The 20,949-nt window shown below is 37.7% G+C and overlaps 2 protein-coding genes across 2 annotated transcripts; both read right to left on the bottom strand.

Moving 5' to 3' along the window:
* Positions 1 to 2,347: 2,347 nt before the first annotated feature.
* On the bottom strand, positions 2,348 to 5,493 carry LOC137195084 (odorant receptor 131-2-like). Its single transcript, XM_067607153.1, has one exon. The coding sequence runs from the start codon at positions 3,747 to 3,749 to the stop codon at positions 2,778 to 2,780; it is 972 nt and encodes a 323-aa protein (XP_067463254.1). The 5' UTR covers positions 3,750 to 5,493; the 3' UTR covers positions 2,348 to 2,777.
* Positions 5,494 to 5,792: 299 nt separating this feature from the next.
* On the bottom strand, positions 5,793 to 8,619 carry LOC137196242 (odorant receptor 131-2-like). Its single transcript, XM_067609113.1, has 2 exons — positions 7,674 to 8,619; positions 5,793 to 5,845 (listed from the first exon to the last, which is right to left on the bottom strand). The coding sequence occupies exons 1-2, from the start codon at positions 8,617 to 8,619 to the stop codon at positions 5,793 to 5,795; spliced, it is 999 nt and encodes a 332-aa protein (XP_067465214.1).
* Positions 8,620 to 20,949: the final 12,330 nt, after the last annotated feature.

Below are 20,949 nucleotides of genomic sequence, written 5' to 3' on the forward strand. Positions count from 1 at the left end.
TTCATGTTGGAGTTAAACACAGTAATAACTCATAATTCCCCCATAAAATCATAAAGCTATTTGAGTGCACAAAGTCCTACACTAGCGTCTGCCACACTTGTAGCTTTAGCCAGGCTTGCTAAAGCCAGCAAGATGAGCTGAAGTCAGACCTTTCAACTGACTGGGCAAAGTTTTTTCTTAAGAATGTAGTCAAATTCAATTTCAAATCCAAATAAGCTTTATTGGCATGACAGATCAAAAACCTATAATGCCAAAGCAGTGCAGAAAATTATGAACACTGACAGATGCTTAGCAATAAATATACAATAATATGCAAATATCAACAATCATATCAAATACAAAATAATAAAAGGCATTTTTAAACACTCAGAAACATTTAATACAGAGCTTGTTCATTTTAGCGTATGACAACATTTAACATATTTTGCAGCTATTAATGCACACTGACTTTTCTCACCACATACATAGGGCAGTTTCTGAGGATCAGGAAGATGGATAAATTCAGGATACATAATTCAGGATACATTTTCTTTTTTCAAAGAAAACCTCTCTCAAATTGTATAGTTCCCACATTATAATAGGAAGTGAGATGCTGTCTCCACCTCTCTTTTATGACAAAGTGAACACAGTTTGTTCAGCCTGTGATGGCCTTTTTCTTTGTTCAGAACTCAGTCACTGTCAACATTTTCTATCAGTCATGGTGGTCAGGTACTCTGCTACCATGTTCTCTCTGTTTAGGATCAAATACAATTCTAATTTTCTTTGTGATTTTGTGGTTTTGTTCCAATATTTGATATAATTTTCTTTTTGTTTTGAAATGATTTAGTTGGGCAGAGCTTCAGGACCAGCTGGCAGGAGTCTGGGTCACTAGATTGGAGCTGTTTATAAAATCTGATGGCTCGCTTTTTAATTTTAATTGTTAACACTGCACAGATTGCATTTATACCTGACTAAGGTCTGATCAAAATGCGAGCCAGACCACCTCCAGACGTGGTCTGGCTGATCTTATCACATTACGATCACATTGCATTCTGTGTGAATTTACACCTGCATTAATATGTTTCTTTTCCTTACCCAGATAGGATATTCACACACATATAATACAGCATGTTAAAGGCAGGTGTAAATGGGGTCTCCCACTCCAGGACACACAGTTGCATAGCTGATAGAGGTGTTGCTTCACTCTCATAGACTTAGGCTTGGCACTTCTTATTTTGTTGACAACAAAGGCTGACTAATGTGCAATGTGTTATCTGTTAACACACTTTACTCATTATGTTATGAACACTGTAAGCAACATTTTACCAATGAACATTTTAATAAAAAAGTTGCTGTTTATAAAGTGTCTGTTATGTCGTGTACTATCCTTATATTTGGACAGTTTTATTGGAAAGAAAGGTAAAATATTGATACTGCACAAATTAATACTAGAACCAGCACTTTGGAAGGTAGTTTAAATAGTATGTAAATGTGACCCAAATCGTGCAAAAATAAAAACTAGGTCCAGCAAGCTTTGAAAAAGACCACCCTCAGAAGTGGTCTTACTGCTTTTATCACATTACAGTTACAATGCATTTTGCATGAATTTACACCTGCTTTAACATGTTTTTTCCCTTATCCAGATAGGATATTCACACACAGATGATACAGCATGTTAAAGTCAGGTGTAAATGGGGTCTCCCACTCTGCAACACATACTCAAATAAAGGAGACCCTCTCATTTTCCAATGAAAAAAACCTGTTGCTCTTCGTGGGGACCCCACATCCATACCACCCTGGGTAAAGAAAAGGAAAAGAGTCCAACTCCTACTCAGGAGTTTTATTCTAAAGCCAATGTTGTGTATAGATGTGAGCCCAGCTGTATATACAGTAGTAGGTCTGTATTTATGCCTCTCTATACGTCAAGGACCACAATAAAAATAAGTAGGTAAATATTGTCTTGACATTTTGTAGTTGTGTGTGATTTAATATCCTACTCTTTATGTCAAATACACTAAACTAAAGGCCTGTAGCATTCAAGGAACTCTGTGGTTTTTTTTAACACCAGTTGCAGCATGTAGTGCTCTCCATACACCTGGCAGACATGTACACACATGTACAAACATCCCTTCTTGTACAGTTTTATTCATTCAACTGTTTGGCATTTACATTAAATATGAATAAAAGTACAATTTAAAAATATTAACCATCACTTAGACTTTGTTATTGGCCATAGTGGACCAAACCTTCATACTGTTTATAACATAGTTTTTTCCCCAATCACTTTTTTCCCCTGCCACTTAACAGCAGAAAATAACATGTACTACTGTAATTAAAAATCATTAATAATGCAATCTTTAGTTCTTTTATTTATGAAGAAAAATATCATTGTATTTTATACAACATACCAAGCTTGAATTAAATCAAAATGAATGAATCTACTATATATGCTCCCCCTACATATTCCATGAAAAGATCTGAAGAGATTTCCCCAGAATAATACATTTGAATTTAAAACTGCCCTTTCAACATTTTAACATGAAATTAAAAGTAAAATGAAAACAGCTTCAACAAATTATAATCCTTTTCAAACACCTTTTGTTTGTTGTCAGACTGTTAATATTTTGACAGGCTTCTATTCTGTGGACAAAAATACTGATAAACCTACATATAAAAATTGTTATTGTGATTATTTATAATTTGTCTCCTGCTAAATCAAAGATATTCTACTTTTTGGGTTGTTAAACATATCAACCATATTTACAAGCACATGCAAAACTTGATCCAGTCCATGAAGCCTAAAGTGAGACCTCAGCCTTGGCTGAGATGACTGAGAGTTTCAGTCGACAGCATAGATGGTACACGAGGACAGGTCTGATAGTTTGGTCTCTGATGCCATAAATGAGAGAACTAAGACATCTGGGGAAAATGAAAATGCACACATAAAAAACATTCTGGACACGCACAAATACTAGCCTTGTTACAGTTTTTGAAAGAGCTATGAGGATTGGGTTGTAAACAGTTGAGGAGAGACTGAGGCCCAGCTGCACCAGGTGCAGCAGCAGTGTGTTACGAGCTTTACGGGCTGAAGCTTTGTCTGTGGAGGCTGACCTGGCTGCTACTATCACACCAATATAGGAGGACGTGATTGCAGCACCTGCTGATACAAACAGAAAACAAGTGTAGGCTTTGTCATAATGATCAGACATCGGGCCAAGAAACATGGCTATGTCAGAGCAAAAGTCTTTCATCTGCAGGCTCTCCAGGTCTTCAAATGGAAAATCTAACAGCAAAAGAACTCGAGTGAGAACATTTAGTGAACTGAACACCCAAACTACAATGATGGCCACACCTGTGTTTCTGATGGTGATGATGGTAGCGTGCCTCAGTGGGTAGCACACAGCTACATATCTCTCCAGAGACATCAACACCAGTGTGAGAGGAGACACTTCATTTGTGAGATCAGCAATCATAGTGAGAACACCACATACAGGATATGTCAGTTTCATTCTACAGAAAGCCAATATGTACAGTAACTGGCTTAGTACCAGCTGTGCTGTGTCTGCAAAAAGGAGGTTATACAGAAGAATGTAACGAGAGGTCTCTCTAAACACTGGTTTACTCCTCAAGGTAAAAAGCATGGTTCCATTAATGAAGAGGAACACACAGCATGGCACTGTTATCAGAGTGCAAAATAACGCTCTCTCCAGTAACCCCTGAAACTGCTGTACAGAACTGACATTGGTCAGAGATTGGTTTGCATAAGTCATTTCAGAGAGACAGTAAAGACATTAACCTACTGATCTCATTGGAAAACTACCACACAGCAATTTTCCTCCAGTCTGTAATCCCACAACAATGAAGATCCAGCATCAGCAGAGATGCCTGTTGAGTTAACATGCAAAAATCTAAAATCATGCACATAAGTTATTCCTCTGCAAACAGTTAGAGCAGGTAAGAGTCAGTGCTTGTCTCCATGTAAGCAGAGCTGCTCTGCAGGGTTTGCCTGACCTCACATACTCTTTATGAGCTCTGTCCTCACACCCATTTCACATAACACCATCACATGACACCATCACATTCCCGGTGTCCTGGTCTACCTGATCATGTTTTCCATAGTGGAAATACAAATAAAAGAGAATCTATCCAACTTGGTGAATTTATGGAGAATGTGGTATTGTTTTTATTTGATGTATTACTTGTATTAAGCATGGCTGTCCAAACATATTATTCTATAGAAAGATTTCCCTTGCCAATTACATGGACATCCAGGCTGTCCTGAAGGTCTATTTCATGCAAAATAAGAACACAAACAGATGTCCAAATTTAGTGTATTCTGAACAGTGTTGGGCAAGTTACTTTAAAAAAAAAAAAATTAATTAGTGATTACACATTACTCATTGTAAAAGCAATTATATTAATTTACTCATTGCTCAGCAGTAACAGTAACATGTTATATTACTCATCAGTTAACTTTTGTTACTCAGCCATCAACTCCATCAAAATTGCCTTTAAACAGCTCCGAATCCTCCACAGCCACACGCTGCACCTTTTGTATTTAACACATGTAGAAACAGAAAATGAGATGTTTGTGGTTTAACAAGCAGGCAGGAGACAGTTTGGAAGGATTTACTGACCATCCAACAGCTAGTGTTAGTGTAGCCTCAGTAACGGTGTTTCCATTAATGTATTTTTATGCACATTTTGAAGTATTGTATTAGAAAAGGTTGATGAAAATGTCAAAATTCAAAAATAAAACTTCCTTAATTTCGGAAAAAAAGTTTTTGGCCTGCTTTGTTGGTCTTTGCCTTTTACAACAGAGTTAATGCGCTAAATGGGAGATGGAAACACCTTTGCTGAAGTAACTCTGATGTAGCAAACATTTAACTCACATGAGTGACCAGCTGTTTCTGCTTGTTGGCATCTTCGGGGATATTAACCTAAACCTACGAAAACATGGCTGGTAGCAGCTGACATGAAAGAACAATTACAACTTGCCCTGAAGACTCTCTCTCCATTTTTCTCTCGTAGATGGCCAAGGCGACTGGTTTTGTGTCCAGTTCACAATCTCTACGTCTTCTGCCGTGTTTATTACAGCCATGTGTAATGCAGCTTATACTTATACAATACCAACTTCTGATGAAACTACACTACTCTAACCCTAACACTAAAGTTAATTGTAACATTGTGGTCACCTAAATAACATCTTGTTCAGCGTTTGGTTGTAATAAAAGACCCATCAATGAGTCGGATGATCAGTTTTTCTGGTGAATACATTTTGTTATAACGGTTTTAGGCTTGTTTTTGCTAGCGAAAATTAGCATTAGCATTATCACTGTTAACCATAGATTGTAAATGCAGCTAGCGGTATGGTAAGTGCCACCCTCTCGTCCAAATATGGTAATTTCTGGCTCCAAAAATCAAACATGGCGACGGCCAAATCCAAGATGACGATGGTCAAATTGCTACACTCGAGGCTTCAAAACGGCAGTTCGCAAACCAATGAGTGACATCATGGTGACTACGTCCATATTGTTTTTACAGTCTATGTCAGCAACAGACATCCTCCCATTGTAAACCACAGTGAGAGGAATCATCTTGTTTAAATGTTCCTCGCAGCATTTTGACCAATCGATCCCACATGTGAAGCATCACTATCGTGCTTGTGAGGTTCCATTAACAGCCTCTTGAGTGGTTTATTCTACCCTTTGGTACCACTGGCTTACTGCATGAAGTATGCTCTGCAGCATCATGTTGCAACTACAGCAACCAAGAATATGTTGTTACGTTCTAAGTCAAGAAATGTTTGTACTTTAGGTCTGATGCAGTTTCTTGTGGTTTTGACTGAGGCCCTTAGTTCTAGTGTCGGAAATGTCACAGCATGCACTGATATTGTGGATAGAATGATGTGCTTTCACTTTTGTGAATATCATTGGAGTTGATTAAATTTCTGACCTTGATGCCTGATCCAGTGGAAAGTGCTGTGGGTGTAAAGTTGCCATGAGATCTGTATTTACTGCATGCATCCATCATATCCATCCAACTTTAACACTACAGCGAATAGATTTGTGATCTATTCTCACTTCCACACATGTGCAATGTGTGGATTCAGCATTATTATTAGTCCCCTGTTGTTCTGATAGGAATATGGCACTGAGGGTTGCTGTCCTTATACTGGATTATTTGCAATTCTTTCTTATGCTACTGCATCCAGATTCAAATCCACTGACATTAAAGAGACATGCTTTCAGATGTATTAAAATATTCTAATTTGTACTATACTAATACTAATAATTGGTGTCTCTTATGGTTTTTCCATAAATAAAGTTCAGATATTAGGGATGCATGATATTGGATTTTTTGCCGATATCCGATATGCCGATATTTCCAACTCATTGTGGCCGATTGCCAATACCGATATATGCACATGTTTTTTTCCAGCTGGCTGAGGAGACTATTATGCATGCAGGCATAAATTGTACTAAGTATGATCAAGAAAGACAATATATGAAGGAAGAATTTAGGAAGACTGGAGTTCAGGAGCTCAGTGTTAAAACTTTAATGAACCTGCCAAGTGGGAGCAGCAGTAGAGTTTTCTTAATCTCACATCTCTACACATACAAGGAATTTGCCTTGGTGTTGTGGTGCATAACAGTCAAAAAGTAGAAGGTAAAGAGAAAAATACCACTACCATGAAAGATAGGTGATACAACTATATAAATAAAAACATACAGTTTAAATGTGAAATATTGTAAATATTGTAAAAATATATTCTAAGTGAAAAGAGCTATGGAATTGTACAAGATATTGACTGGCAATGTGTAAAAGTTCACATAATAAAAACAGCATTAACAGGTAAAATTGCAGTAAATCAAAAAAGTATTGTCACTATAATCTTATAAAATAGTGTCAATCCTATCCTGATGTGCACTGGAATACTTTTTTGATTTACAGTAATTTGCCCTGCAGCTGGCACCCACGAGAGAGGCACTCCTGTGCACGGGTTATCGTCTTTACAAATAAGTTAATGTAACACATCTTAAAAAAAATCTGACAGGGAAGCTGACCAGGAACAGAAATTAACCACTGAGCCAGCAAAGATCCCTGACAGAGAAACTGAAATACACTTGAAACTGAAATGCATTAAAACACAAATGATCTCTGACACAGTCTCAACTAAATTTACAGTTTCACAAAAGATGTATTACAGGGCCTTTTATCTAAAATACATTATTTCGAACAATTGTTAATAGTTTTGTGTTTACCACTATATATCAATCCATCAGGATTGTAGAGAGCAGACACTGGCAGAGACCAGATGGTTACGTTTTTTCCCTCAACCTGCACTATATGTGTCATTAAATGTGGCAACAAGCTGCAATGTTCTCAGTCTGTGAAATGGTATTTTCCCCTGTTCTGTGTCCGTTCGAAGGCCGTGAAGTGATGTTTGTCTTTGTCCTGACATGTTGACCGTGATAGAAATAAGTTCTAGAGTCTTGTGTCATATTTGACAATATGAATGTTTTTTTTAAAAATATAATAAAAATATTTTTCAATTATGAATAATGTAAACTGAAAAGCTTTATTTATTTCAAGCCATATCATCTACTAGATTTTAATAAATTCAGATTGATCCCAACATACGGTGATGTAGTGTATCTACTGAGAGAGAACGCTGACCTCAGCTTTGGCTGGGATGACTGAGAGTTTCAGTCGACAGCATAGATGGTACATAAGGACAGGTCTGATGGTCTGATCTCTGAGGCCATAGATAAGAGAACTCAGACATCTGGGGAAGAGGATAATACACACATAAATAACAATCTGGATACGCACAATTATTAACCTACTTCCTATTTCTGAAATAGCTACAAGCAGTGGATTGTGCATAGTTGAGGAGAGACTGAGGCCCAGCTGCACCAGGTGCAGCAGCAGTGTGTTACGAGCTTTACGGGCTGAAGCTTCATTTGTGGAGGCTGACCTGGCTGCTACTATCACACCAATATAGGAGGAAGTGATTGCCACACCAGCTGAAACAAACAGAAAACTAGTGTAGGCTTTGTCATAATAATCAGACAATGCACCAAGCCTCATAGCTATGTCAGAGCAATAGTCTTTCATCTGCAGGCTCTCCAGATCTTCAAATGGAAAATTTAGTAGTAAAAGAACACGAGTGAGGACATTTAATGAACAAAAGGCCCAAATTACAACAATAGCCACACCTGTGTTTCTGATGGTGATGATGGTAGCGTGCCTCAGTGGGTAGCACACAGCTACATATCTCTCCAGAGACATTAACACCAGTGTGAGAGGAGAGATTTCATTTGTGAGATAAGCAAGCATAGTAAGAACACCACATACAGGATATGACATCCTTAATCTAAAAGCAGCAATGATGTACAGTAACTGGCTCTGTGCCAGCAATACAGTGTCCGCAAAAAGTAGGTTATACAGAAGAATGTAACGAGAGGTCTCACGAAATACTGGTTTACTCCTCAAAGTGAATAACATGATCCCATTAATGGAAAGAAACACACAGCATGGCAGGGTTGTCAGAATGGAGAACATCACTATACCAAGTAGCCCCTGATACTGTGGTCCAACAGTGATATTGGTCTGATACTGATTTGCATATGACATCTTAGAGAAACAGGTGAGACATGAACAATGTCTTGTTGATGTAACTGTAAAAGCAAACAACAAAGCAACAAATCTTCTCCAGTTTGTATTCCTAAAACAGTGAACAGTCCTCTTTAGAGCTAAACCCCAAATCATCCACATATATGTTTTTCAGTGCAGAAAGTTTGCAGGTTTGAGCCCATGCTTGTCTCCATGTGGGCAGAGCTGTTCTGCAAGGTTTCCCTACCCTCACATATTGTTTATGAACTCTGTCCTCATACCAAGGTCATGTGACACCATCACATGTCAGCAGATCAGTAGTGGAAGAGAAAAGCTGACTACAGCAGACTAATGACTAATGGAGAATCAGGTATATACAGTGTATATTTTTGTCTCCTCACCTTGTTTCTACCTGGTCAGCCGTCATACTGGAGATGAAGAGAGGAAGACCAAATTCTGTCCAAACCTTCCTAACAGATCCACAATGACACTCCTCTCTTCACCCTTAATATTTAAAAATACTGTTAGAGACATAGTACCATGTTAAAGAACATAATCAAAATAAGTTTGTGATGCAGGCAACTATAAGCCTACTTTAGGCTAAATTTGGAGCTGTAGGTAAATATAAATATATGATCAGACATTCTGGTTCTTATCAACAATCCTTTTATGTAATGTTTTAGTGCAAAAATGCACCTTTGTATTGTTTTTCTAGAAATTGCTAATGAAGCACAACCTCTTTTCAACTTTCTCCGCAGCCACTTCCTCGAGTCTGTCCTGGGCCAGATGTTATGTACAGTATAATCTCAACGTAATGTGGACCTTCCCCGGCATCTCCTCTCAATCTCCACATGGTGTAATCCAGGAGGCATTAAATAAGAATCCAGGAGGCTGTTTGAGTGTCTCCTTTGTTTTTTGGTCTAGAGTAAAGTCAGAAGAGCTGTATTAGAGGATGTCAGGGAACGAGCCAGCACATATGAGGTTAAAAGGTCTGAGATGTAGCTGGGGGCCAGCTCCATCTGGGCTTTAAAATAAGCACAATTTTCAAATCTATCCTAAAACTAACTGGCAACCAGTGCAAATATGCTAGAATGGGTGTGATATGCTCTTGTTTTTTTGGAACCAGTTAAAATCCTGGTGGGAAAGCGTTCCCGTGTCTTCCATCTCTGCTCCATCCACACTGGGTGTTTAGGTTCAGGAGTTCCTGAACATTTTCCTTCCACCGTCCATCTCCAGTCAGGGTCGATAGTTCTCCGCCCCTCCCTTAGTCCCCAATAGTTTTCCAGAACGTCTTTGAGGCCAAACAAACATGGCCTCCAACAACCACATGTTTTCACATAAGTGAGGGCCATGAGTGCTGGGACCAGAAAGACTGTACAGTTGAACAGACTAGTTGATGACAAACACTCTGTTTAGCAAGGCCACAAAGGAGCTAATCTAATGTTAACTCGCTAATGTTGAACTAAACTGAATCTGCATTAAAAGACCATACCAGTATTTTTCAATCAATCAATAGCTTGTTTCCATCAACATGTTTTTAGGCTTTTTTATTTTGAAGTATTGCATTAGAAAAAGTTGTTGGGAACAGTTAATTCGAAAAAACGTCCTCAATTTTGTAAAAAAAAAAATTATGCAGGTTTTTTGCCTTTTTCAAAAAAGAGTTAATGCACTAAATGGGAGATGGAAACACCTTCGCTGAGTAAGTTCTGACGTAGTGAAGATTTAACTCACATTACTGATGTTTCATCTGTATGAGCGTGATTCCGATGTTTTCTACACTGTGCATGTTGACACTTTGAAATAAAGATTAAGAAAAACTTATGTTTCCGCCCCAATGAAGAGATGAAAAATGACGGCAGATAAAAACAATCGATCAGTGTGGAGCGATGAGGAGACTAATGCTCCCCAAATTACTACTTGAAACAAAAGAAATATCATATTTCCATCATGTTTTTTACGTTATTATTCACTGTTTGAGGTTTGACTGGTGCTTGTGTTTCTTGTTGAGCCCTGTTCTTCTGCAGTGGTATAACTGGAACCTGATTGGAGGATTAGCACCACGTGCTGCTTATCTTGATGAACCAACTCCTAATATTCACATGACAGTAGTGGATGTAAATGCGCATAAATTGGCATTTTCTTTTGCTGATTTTCTGAAATTTTGGTTAAAATTTCCAATACATTTGGATGGAATCCCAGCTAATCAATCTTTGTTATACCCAAGTTTGGGTTTGGTCGCTGCAAATCAATTCACAGTTGTGAGTGATCACTTTTATCCTATGATGAAACATTTCTAGTGGTCTCTTCCAGGATGACAATTCCCCAATTTATACGAGGGGTCACTGAATGGTTTGATGAGTATGAAAATTATGTGAATCATATGCTATGGCCTTCACAGTCACCAGATCTCAACCCAACTGAGCACCTATGGGAGACTTTGGACCGTGTAAGACAGCGCGCTCTCCACTACCATCATCAAAACACCAAATGAGGGAACATCTTTTGGAAGAATGGTGTTCATCCCTTCAGTAGAGTTCAGAGACTGTAGAATCAATGCCAAGGCACATTGAAGCTGTTCTGGCAGCACGTGGCGGCCCAACACCTTACTAAGAAACTTTATGTTGGTTTTTCCTTTAATTTGTCACCCGTCTGCACCTTCCTTCCTGGGAAGAATCTCCTATATAACACCCAAAGTCTAAAACCTTTCTACAGTCCTTACAACGGTAATCTACCCTAAAACAACCAGATGGAAGTAATTCAGATGATCTGGGCAAGCCAGAATAGCTTCAGCCTTCCTAAGAATATGTTTATTATAGATATCAGAGAGCTGAACCTGCCACACAAAGTAATTTTACTGGACACATTGACAAGACTGTTTAATCTATTTTTGTTGGCTAAGGTAACCATACCACACCACAATGCAAACAGAGCAGACTGAACGCAACTTTGATCGAGAGTTAACTTTTCTATGAAAATACAGATGCAGTTAAGCTTTCTCATAAACCTAATCAACATGTGATTAAAAATGTATGACAGTTAATGCTGTACTAGGAGGAGATTTCCTGAAATCAACAATCATGTCCTTTGTTTTGAATTTTGGACCCCATATATTTTTATTTTGCATTGCTGTGTAAAATATACCTAACTATGCAAACGGGAGAAGGAACATTCTCAGGTAGTGGCAACTTTAGATTCATAAAAACACACAAAAATCTTGTCAAGTGCGCCTTGAAATGGGCAAGCACAGTTTTAACTTTACAAATTTTAAGTTTAGACATTCAATGAAGATCGAAGATAAGTTTTCTCTATTTACTTTGTTTTAACTTGTTCAACTTTGCCATAATTTTTCTCCACAGAAGAACCCCATCATCCGCTCTCCATTAAGATTCCTGATCAACCCTCACAGGAATCATTAACCATGACAATATTTACTGAAAACATTAATTAGTAAGGCTTTGAATATTTAATGTGTCTAAATTAGCTATCCGGGGACCAGGTCAGATGGGAGGGATTTCTCTTTGTGACAGAAAAACAACATTTACTCTCAAGAAATCAGCAAAAGTAATTTATTTACATTTATTTAAATGAAAATATTTGAAACTATCACTTTGATCGATTTAAGTACTCAAACTCAAACAGATTCCAAACTTTAGTTAGGAATCTGTCTTCCCAAGAAATACAGAATCAATTGTTTCAGTAACCTCCCTAAAATGACATATGTTTATGTTCAAGTGACAGTGCATTAACATCAGTTCTTTGTTATTTTCCTTCATGCTTTTTATATACTTTTTTACTTCTGTCTCTGGATAACCATAATTTTACAGCGCAAATCAAAAAATTCTCAGCTCAGGTGAACAAGTCTTTCTGTCACCTATACAGAATCCACGTCTACTTGCCTCCATTCCCATCTTTCCATATGACATTGTGACACCTCTAAAATTAAGTTTCGGTCAGTGTGGAAATGATTTAAACTCAAGAACAGGTCTTGAACTCTTGTGTCTCAGCCAAACAACATCAAACAGTAGGGGCTGATCATTTTTGTCACAATAGTAGTTTAAGGTTGCTTAAAAAGACATTTAAAAAGAAAGTCTAGCACAAGGTCTCGTCCATGTCATTCTTAATACATAAAGATATATGTGATCTCATAACTTAAGTGTCAGATATTGATAGTACAAAGAGAACAATAAGGGTCTTTCGCAAACACCTTTTCTGGGGACATTTCTAAGATTAACCGAGGCAGCTCCATTAGTACAAACTGGGCCTATTTCAAGCATCATTTACCCAAAACTTGCGACTGACTTGGATTGCCATCTTTTGATGCATTCTAGAAAAGAGCAAGAGCCTTACGCTTTGAGAGACTTTTTTCAGAGCCCCTGCAAACCTCATATTTGCAATTTGAATGTTCGAAGACTTTTGCATGAGTAATAGTCATAATTGCAATTGCTCAAATGAATCTCTACAATGCACTTTTATGACTCATTCTAGAGGACGCAGAAAACTCAGCTTAAGCTCTGAAACCTTAAAGTGCTCGCTACACCAACCAAAAATTGACCTCACAAATTCCCTGTAACCCTAGGCCCCCAAGATAGTTTTGTTCAACTTTGGAGAAGGAGGTAGCAAGATTTATGTCTATTTAATTAACAATTTAATTAACAGCGGGAATAACTCTGTAATGACTTTAGACAACTACTTTTCGAAAATACCCAACTCCATTCTCAGAACCCACGAAGTAACTGACCAAGACTGTTCACCACAATGAGGAGCAAAATGAGGACGCTTTCTACAGGCAATGGACAGAATAACTGATAATGCAGATGCAATGTATGCTTGGTTGTTGTACCTGAGGTTACAGAAGGAATGGATCTTGTGAATTTTTTCAGGCAGTGGTTACCTGATCTTACAATAACAACCAAGACAGGAAGCATCAAGTTGGACCGTGCACACTGCTTCCTAGCCCAAAAAACGGTCCCAAACAACACCCCCGACCGATCATTGTGAAGTTTCACAACATCACCAACAAACAATGTGTCACGAATGCAGTTCATTGTTTTGCTGCAGGAACGGACCATCCCACACACTGGACCAAGGATTTCTTTCTTCAGTGATTGCTCAGCAGCAGTCGTCAAGACACGCAAAGCCTTGATGTGATCAATCAATCAATCAATTTTATTTAAAGTGCAGAATCACCATGCAACATGGTCCCAATACACTTTACAGTTAAAAATGACAACATACAGCAATCAGTTTACAACAATAACAATTAAAAGTGAAACAACCATATTAAAGACATCAATGTTAAATAGATATTGAAAGGTGATGGGCTTGGCTAAGTTGTAGTGAATGCACTTTACAGTAACTGATGCAACACTTAAGATGTCGGTCAACAGCACAGAGAGGAGGTTTTGAACACTGGAGAGCATTTGTGGACTTGCTTGTATTTTGTTTTGTTTTCATGTTTTTACACAGCTCAGTGTATTTTTCAGTGTATTTTTGGGTCTGTACTTGGAATATAGAAGGGATTCATAATCCCATAGAATGTATGAAAATACTTTTCTTCTTGAAAAAGAAAATATAGAAATTGCACTGGTGCAAGAAACTCATCTTGATGACATGGAAAAAAAACAAGTTACAACAGGGGATATTTGGACAAGTATTCTTTGTGTCATTTACAAACAGAATTAGGGGTGTTGCTATTAGGTGGACTCTGCCTTTAAAGGTGCTTAATTGTGTTAAACATAAAATACATACAAGGGCAAGGTATTCAAATAATAAATGTTTATCATCCACCAGCTTACCCATCAGATTTTCTTACTAAAGTGCTCTTGGACCTTGCAGAAATGACAGATGACACAGTTATTTGGGGTGATGATTTTAATTGTATATTAAATTCACTTATATATAGATTTCCTCATGGCACTATGGCTCCTTCCCCCCAAGCAAATGTTCTTCGTGCTATTTGTGAAAATCTTGGATTTGATGAATGGAGAAGTCTTCACCCCTGTAACAAAGAGTATACTTTCTTTTCTGCACCACATGGGTGCCAGACTAGAGTCAATTATTTTTTTCAACCCAGAACTGAATTACACTCAGTTTTGTCTTGTAGTATAGGCAGTATAATCATCTCTGACAATGCCAGTGTGTTTATGAATGTAAAACTGCCAGTGGAGACTTAACACAGTTATTCTTAAAGATAATACTTTTACATCTTATTTTTCCACTGAATTGAAGGCATTTTTGTCCATTAACTTACAATCAATGGATAATCCCTCACTTTTATAGGAAACTTGCAAAGCCTATGCAAGAAGGTTGATTATATCATAATTGGCCACCAGGAGGCACCAACAAATGGAAAAACAAAAGTCTTTAGAGCTTAAGACAGAGTGTCAGATAAAGAAAAAGCTTACATTACCTCTCCATCACCTACTCTATGGAAAGAAATATCTGCTCTCAGATCAGTTATAAATTGTGTCTTTACTAAAGATACAGAGAAAAAAATTAAGTATACCAAACACTGCTTTTATGAATATGGAGATAAGACATGCATACCTTGCTAAAAAAAAAAAAGTAGAGTCCCAGTCTATAGCAGCTATTGTTAATGCTGAGGGCAACAGAGTATATGAAAATAGGTTGATAGATGACCACTTCAAGAAATTTTACACAAATTTGTACTCTTCTGAAGAGAAGTGATGTACCTCAATTATTGGAAGACTTATTTGCTCAGATCAAGCTCCCAATAATATCAGAAGAACAGAAAAGTCTTCTCAATGGCCCCATTAGAGGAGATTAAGTAATTAATGCCATGAGGAATCTCAGAGTGGAAAGTAACTTGCTTTTAGAGCCATTACTTGATATGTTTAATCATTCATTCTCTACTACAGAATTACCACAGACTCTTAAGGAGGCTGATATATCACTTATATTTAAAAAAGGGAAACACCCTGAGTCTTGTTCCTCCTATAGACTGATAGCTATTTTAAATGTAGACCAAAAGTTGCTTTCTAAAATTCTAGCTACTCATTTATAGCACCTTTTGCCTATACTAATTAAAGATCAGACTGTTTTTTTTTTGTTTGTTTTTTTTTTTATAAAAGGCCAAAATTCAACTAACAATGTTAGATGTCTCTTTAATGTTATTCAGGCCTTAGAACAAAAATCTGTAGATGATCTAATGCTTTATACTCTGCAAAACACATTATGTTCTGCAAACATTGATGCATAGATACTTTTTATGACAGAAATTCAAAAAAATTAAATGAAAAATATCATGTGCACAAGTTTGGGCACCATAAAGTCCCTGAAGTCTTTTTTACAAGGTCTCAGACCTTAATCAACCCGTTAGGCCTGAGGCATGTCAACAACTGTCATTAGGAAATGTGAGCTGCTGCCAGTTTCAAAGCTTTACAAATACTCTACTACTCAAATAGTACTGTTCAAACCTTGAGCAAACATTCAGCACCCATGAGTTCCTCTAAGCATGTGTGTAAGACGCTGAAAATGAAAGTTATTGATGCCCACACTGCAGGGGAAGGCTGCAAGAAGATAGCAAAGCCTTGTCAGCTTGCAGTTTCCACAGTGTGAAATGTAATTAAGAGATGGTAGTCTAGGGCAACTGTAGGTCAAGATGAGATCTGGAAGATCAAGAAAACTCTAGGAGAGAACTGTTGATATGCTGGTCAGAAAGGCAAATTAAAACCCACATTTGACTGCAAAAAACCTGCAGGAAGATTTAGCAGACTCAGGAGTGGTGGTGCAGCAATGCACAAACAAGACCTTCATGGAAGAGTCAGTAGAAGAAAACCTTACTTGTGTCCTCATCGTAAAATCCAACATCAGAAGTGAAACTGAACATCTACAGAGGCCTGATGCCTTTTGACAACAAGTGCTGTGGACTGTTTAAATAAAACTCTCTCTCTCAATCAGAAAATGTATGTTTGGAGAAAAAAATGGAGCAGCATTTCATTAAGTATGAAGTTGTATTTGTGCTGGTTCCTTTGGAATATCTTACAAGTATTCTACTCACCAAAACAGATCAGTTCTACAAAGTCTGGCAGCCCTATCTGAATTATCTTGGACCTGATTTTTCTTCCATTATTTTACAAGAAGTCTCTTGTAACCTGTGACTTATTTGCAATATATGCTACTTCCTGTAACCTCCTGTATGTTTGTGAACGAAACTGTTTTTGTTTGTTTGCATGTTTTATTATTGCTTATATGTTTGTCTTATTATTATTATTGTTCTTGTTGAAAAACATGAAAATCCATTAAATGTATTGTTAAAAAACTATGCTCTACTATATGTTGGCAAACAGGGAGAATGAACAGTCTGAGGCTGTGGCAACAGAGAAATTGCTCTTTGTTATAGTCACACTTTAGCCTGAAATGTGAAATGACACAGTTGTTTATTTACAACTTTGTGCGAACTTATACTTATTTACAAGTTCATTCATTTAAGATTCAAGTTAACTTTGAGGATAGACATTGAAAAGTTTTCTTCATTCACTTTGGACTTACACATCACCCCCTCTCCATTGAGATTACTGATAAACACCCATAGGAGGCATTAATTATGTCAATATTTACTGAAAACATTAATGAGTAAGGGTTTGAATATTTAATGTGTCTAAATGAGTTATCAGGGGAGCAGGTCAGATGTGGGGATTTCTCTCTGTTATACCTCAGAGTCTTTCAGCAAACTAAAAACATCATTGCTGTAACAACAATAACACACCTCATTACTTGGTTAGAAGAAATCCAACTTTTACTGACTTGCATCTAATTACTGTTTTACACTTTGTTGTAGGCATTAGATATTAAAGTGGAACCATATGAAACCTCATATAAAATATAATAGACAACCAACAATACAGTTTTTAGATTGTAGGGATACAACACATGGCCATCAGAAGTCAAATCCAAATTTGGAGGAAGTGAAAGAACTTAAATTGTATACTGAGGTAGCTGTCAATCAAACAAGCATGTTATTCATATTCAGCGTGGTGTGAAGAGAACTTGTGAATTGTGAATTAGTTTCTGAAAGTGCACAAGTGTTTGGCTGAAACTACAAAACTAAATGGCTCAAGTGTTTTCCTTATAACAGAAGCAATAAAACAAAACCTACGGACAGGAGAGGTTGTGGCATGGCGTGGCGTGGCGTGGCGTGGCGTGGCAAGTTAAGACTGCAGTGAAATAAATCAATAATTAGTGGAAAGTGCCAAGCTAACATATTGGTAACTCCAGAAATAACATTGTAGCAATATTATGCCAACATCGCTTTCAGAAACTATATCATTGTGTTGCTGTCCGCCGCAATTCAACAAAGATGTTGTACAACAACTCATCCCTCATATTAAGAAGTATGGTGGGGAATCAGGGCATTGAAAAAGGCCAAATCAAATGCAATGGGACAATAAATATTGGACACTGCCATCTGTACAATAACTTCATATTGCCACACTACCGTGAGCTTCAAAAATTAAACAAAGGACAAGGGAAGCAGCAAAAAACCACAGCGGGAAGGCTTGTAAATTCAACCCAGCTTACTGTCACTCTGAGTCTGCTGCTGTGCAGGGACGTTCATCATTGCTCTGATCCACCCTCTGCTAGAGCGGTGAAATGTACGTGCATTTACTGTGGAAAGACAATGAGAGCGAACGCAGAGGCGGTTGCCTGTGATCTGTGCGACGAATTTGTTCACATCAAATGTGGAAATATCAGCCTAAAGACCTATGAACTGGCTGCTAGAAATCACTATAATATACAACTGGTATGTAACAGTTGTTAAGTGCTAAGGAAATGTGCGCCCCCGATGTGCTGGATTACAGCTGGGAGGGGGTATGCTTTGTGGAGGGGGCAGAGGACAGACTAGACATACCCATTGTAGCAAGTGTCCAGACCACCGAAGCAAAGTGACTTTTATGAACTTTTAGAGATGGCTTGTGTTGAGAGTAATGTGTTGATGGAGAGGGAGTGAATTATTCTAGGTGATTTTAACACAGATGTATTGTTGGCTCCTAGCAAAAGCTGCCTGGTTAAAAATTCTCAAACATTTGTAGAGTTTTTGGGCTAAAACAACTTATATCTGAACCAACCAGAGAAGGTGTAAATAGTCAGTCTATTCTGGACCTGGTAGTGGCCACGGACAATGAGATCTGCCAGTCACGTGTCTGGACATTAGTCTCAGTGACCATAAAATAATATTCTGCACCTGCAAGGTTACTAAATCCCAGATTAATCCTGGAAATCACCGCTCTGTTAAGTTATGATGTACTAGACAATACAATAAGGAGGTTTCTGAGCATAAGCTTGCTGAACAAGATTGGACTGTTGTTTTTGAAAGTAATGATGTTGTCATGGCATGAGATTTGTTTGAAGGAAGGTTTTTAGCTGTGCTGGATGTAGTTGCACCAGTGAAAGAGGTAAAATAAAAGAGAAGTGCCAAATACATGACAGCTGAGATTCTGGATCTCATTAGACAGAGGGATTGTTATTTGATGAAGTTTAAGAAGTCTAATCTGCATACTGACTATGACAGATATGTACAGTGCAGAAATCAAGCTAGATGTAAAATACAAAAAGCCAAGGTCCAGTATTACATGGATGCTGTTGTGGAGAATGTTCATCAACCCAAACAACTGTGGAAAGTCCTTAAAGACATGAGCTCAACAGGGAAATGTAACACAAAATCATGTAATTTTGGAATAGATATTGAAAATACCATGTGTTTTGATAAACAAAGAATTTCTGGACATTTCAATACATTTATTTATAACCACTGCCGCTAGTCTGGTTTCTAAACTACCAAATGGCTCTGGGAGATATGAACTCCCATTTCTGAACACTTTTTATCAAAACAAAAATGTTATTCCTGACACCTTTGAGATGGTAAAAGTAATGGAAATGCTATCCTCACCATGTACAAACAAAGCAACTGGCTGGATCTAATTCCAGCCAGATTTTTGAGAGACAGCACCAGTGTCACTTGTGGGGTCATTGCTCATATTTTGAATCTTGTTAAAGCAGGGAAAAGTTCCAAGTCAGTTGATTAGGCCAGAGCCCTCCCCCTGTTTAAGAAGAAGAGTGGGGAAACTATAGGCCAGTATCAATCCTACCAACCATATTGAAGTTATTGGAGAGGATAGTGTTTGATCAGGATGAAGAATATCTGATCCAGCACCTTCTGTATGAGTTTCAGTCCGGTTTTAGAGCAGCCTACTCCACCAATACCTGCCTCACTCACCTTTGTGATTACATCAGATCCAGGTATGTATGTTGAAGGGACCTTGTCAGGACCAAGGGATATAACATGCAGTGTGCCGTAAGGCTCAATATCAAGGCCTCTTTTATTCCTCATTTATGTAAATGACATGCCACCAAATCAAGGTCACTCTTAGGAGAGAGTGGCTCATAGACAACAAGCCATGTCATGTATGTTACTTGATTATGATACCTGCTCTGTTAGCACCATTTAGCAAAAGTAGCGAACGTTCAACCAAATGGGTCTGAGGAAGCGGGATGTGTTTCCAGAGCGTGAAAGGCAACACCCTGCACTCCTTATTTAGAAGGTCCTGGTTCTAAAATGGAAGAGATGGCTCTGACCAGAAGCTGCAATGGCTTCATACTGGCTACAATGCAAACCAACAGGTGACGTCATACATCTGTACCTCCATCTTTATATAGTCTATGGTCTAGACCTAATCTGTATTCTGGCCCTATCTAAGGTTAGCTAACATAACTAGAAGTTATGAAGTACCCCATTTACTCCAAATAATATATATACTTCACTGCATTACATTACATCACTGTGTAAAGTACATCTACTATATGTTGGCAAACAGAGATTGCTCTTTGTTATAGTCACACTTAGGCCTGAAATGTGAAATGACACAGTTGTTTATTTACAACTTTGTGCAAACTTATACTTATTTACAAGTTCAGTCATTTAAGATTCAAGTTAACTTTGAGGATAGACATTGAAAAGTTTTCTTCATTCACTTTGCACTTACACATCACCCCCTCTCCATTGAGATTAGTGATAAACACCCATAGGAGGCATTAATTATGTCAATATTTACTGAAAACATTAATGAGTAAGGGTTTGAATATTTAATGTGTCTAAATGAGTTATCAGGGGAGCAGGTCAGATGTGGGGATTTCTCTCTGTTATACCTCAGAGTCTTTCAGCAAACTAAAAACATCATTGCTGTAACAACAATAACACACCTCATTACTTGGTTAGAAGTACAACTTTTACTGACTTGCATCTAATTACTGTTTTACACTTTGTTGTAGGCATTAGATATTAAAGTGGAACCATATGAAACCTCATAAAAAATATAATAGATGACCAACAAT

The sequence above is a fragment of the Thunnus thynnus genome, chromosome 13, assembly GCF_963924715.1.
Source record: "Thunnus thynnus chromosome 13, fThuThy2.1, whole genome shotgun sequence".
Lineage (NCBI taxonomy): Eukaryota > Metazoa > Chordata > Actinopteri > Scombriformes > Scombridae > Thunnus > Thunnus thynnus.

What these genes read in the sequence shown, in the direction of transcription:
- LOC137195084 (XM_067607153.1), bottom strand. Translation starts at nt 3,749, where the DNA reads ATGACTTATGCAAACCAATCTCTGACCAATGTCAGTTCTGTACAGCAG.
- LOC137196242 (XM_067609113.1), bottom strand. Translation starts at nt 8,619, where the DNA reads ATGTCATATGCAAATCAGTATCAGACCAATATCACTGTTGGACCACAG. An exon ending in ACTGAAACTCTCAGTCATCC is followed by an intron (nt 5,846 to 7,673) that starts CAGCCAAAGCTG and finishes GTGACATTTCCG; the next exon opens with ACACTAGAACTAAGGGCCTC.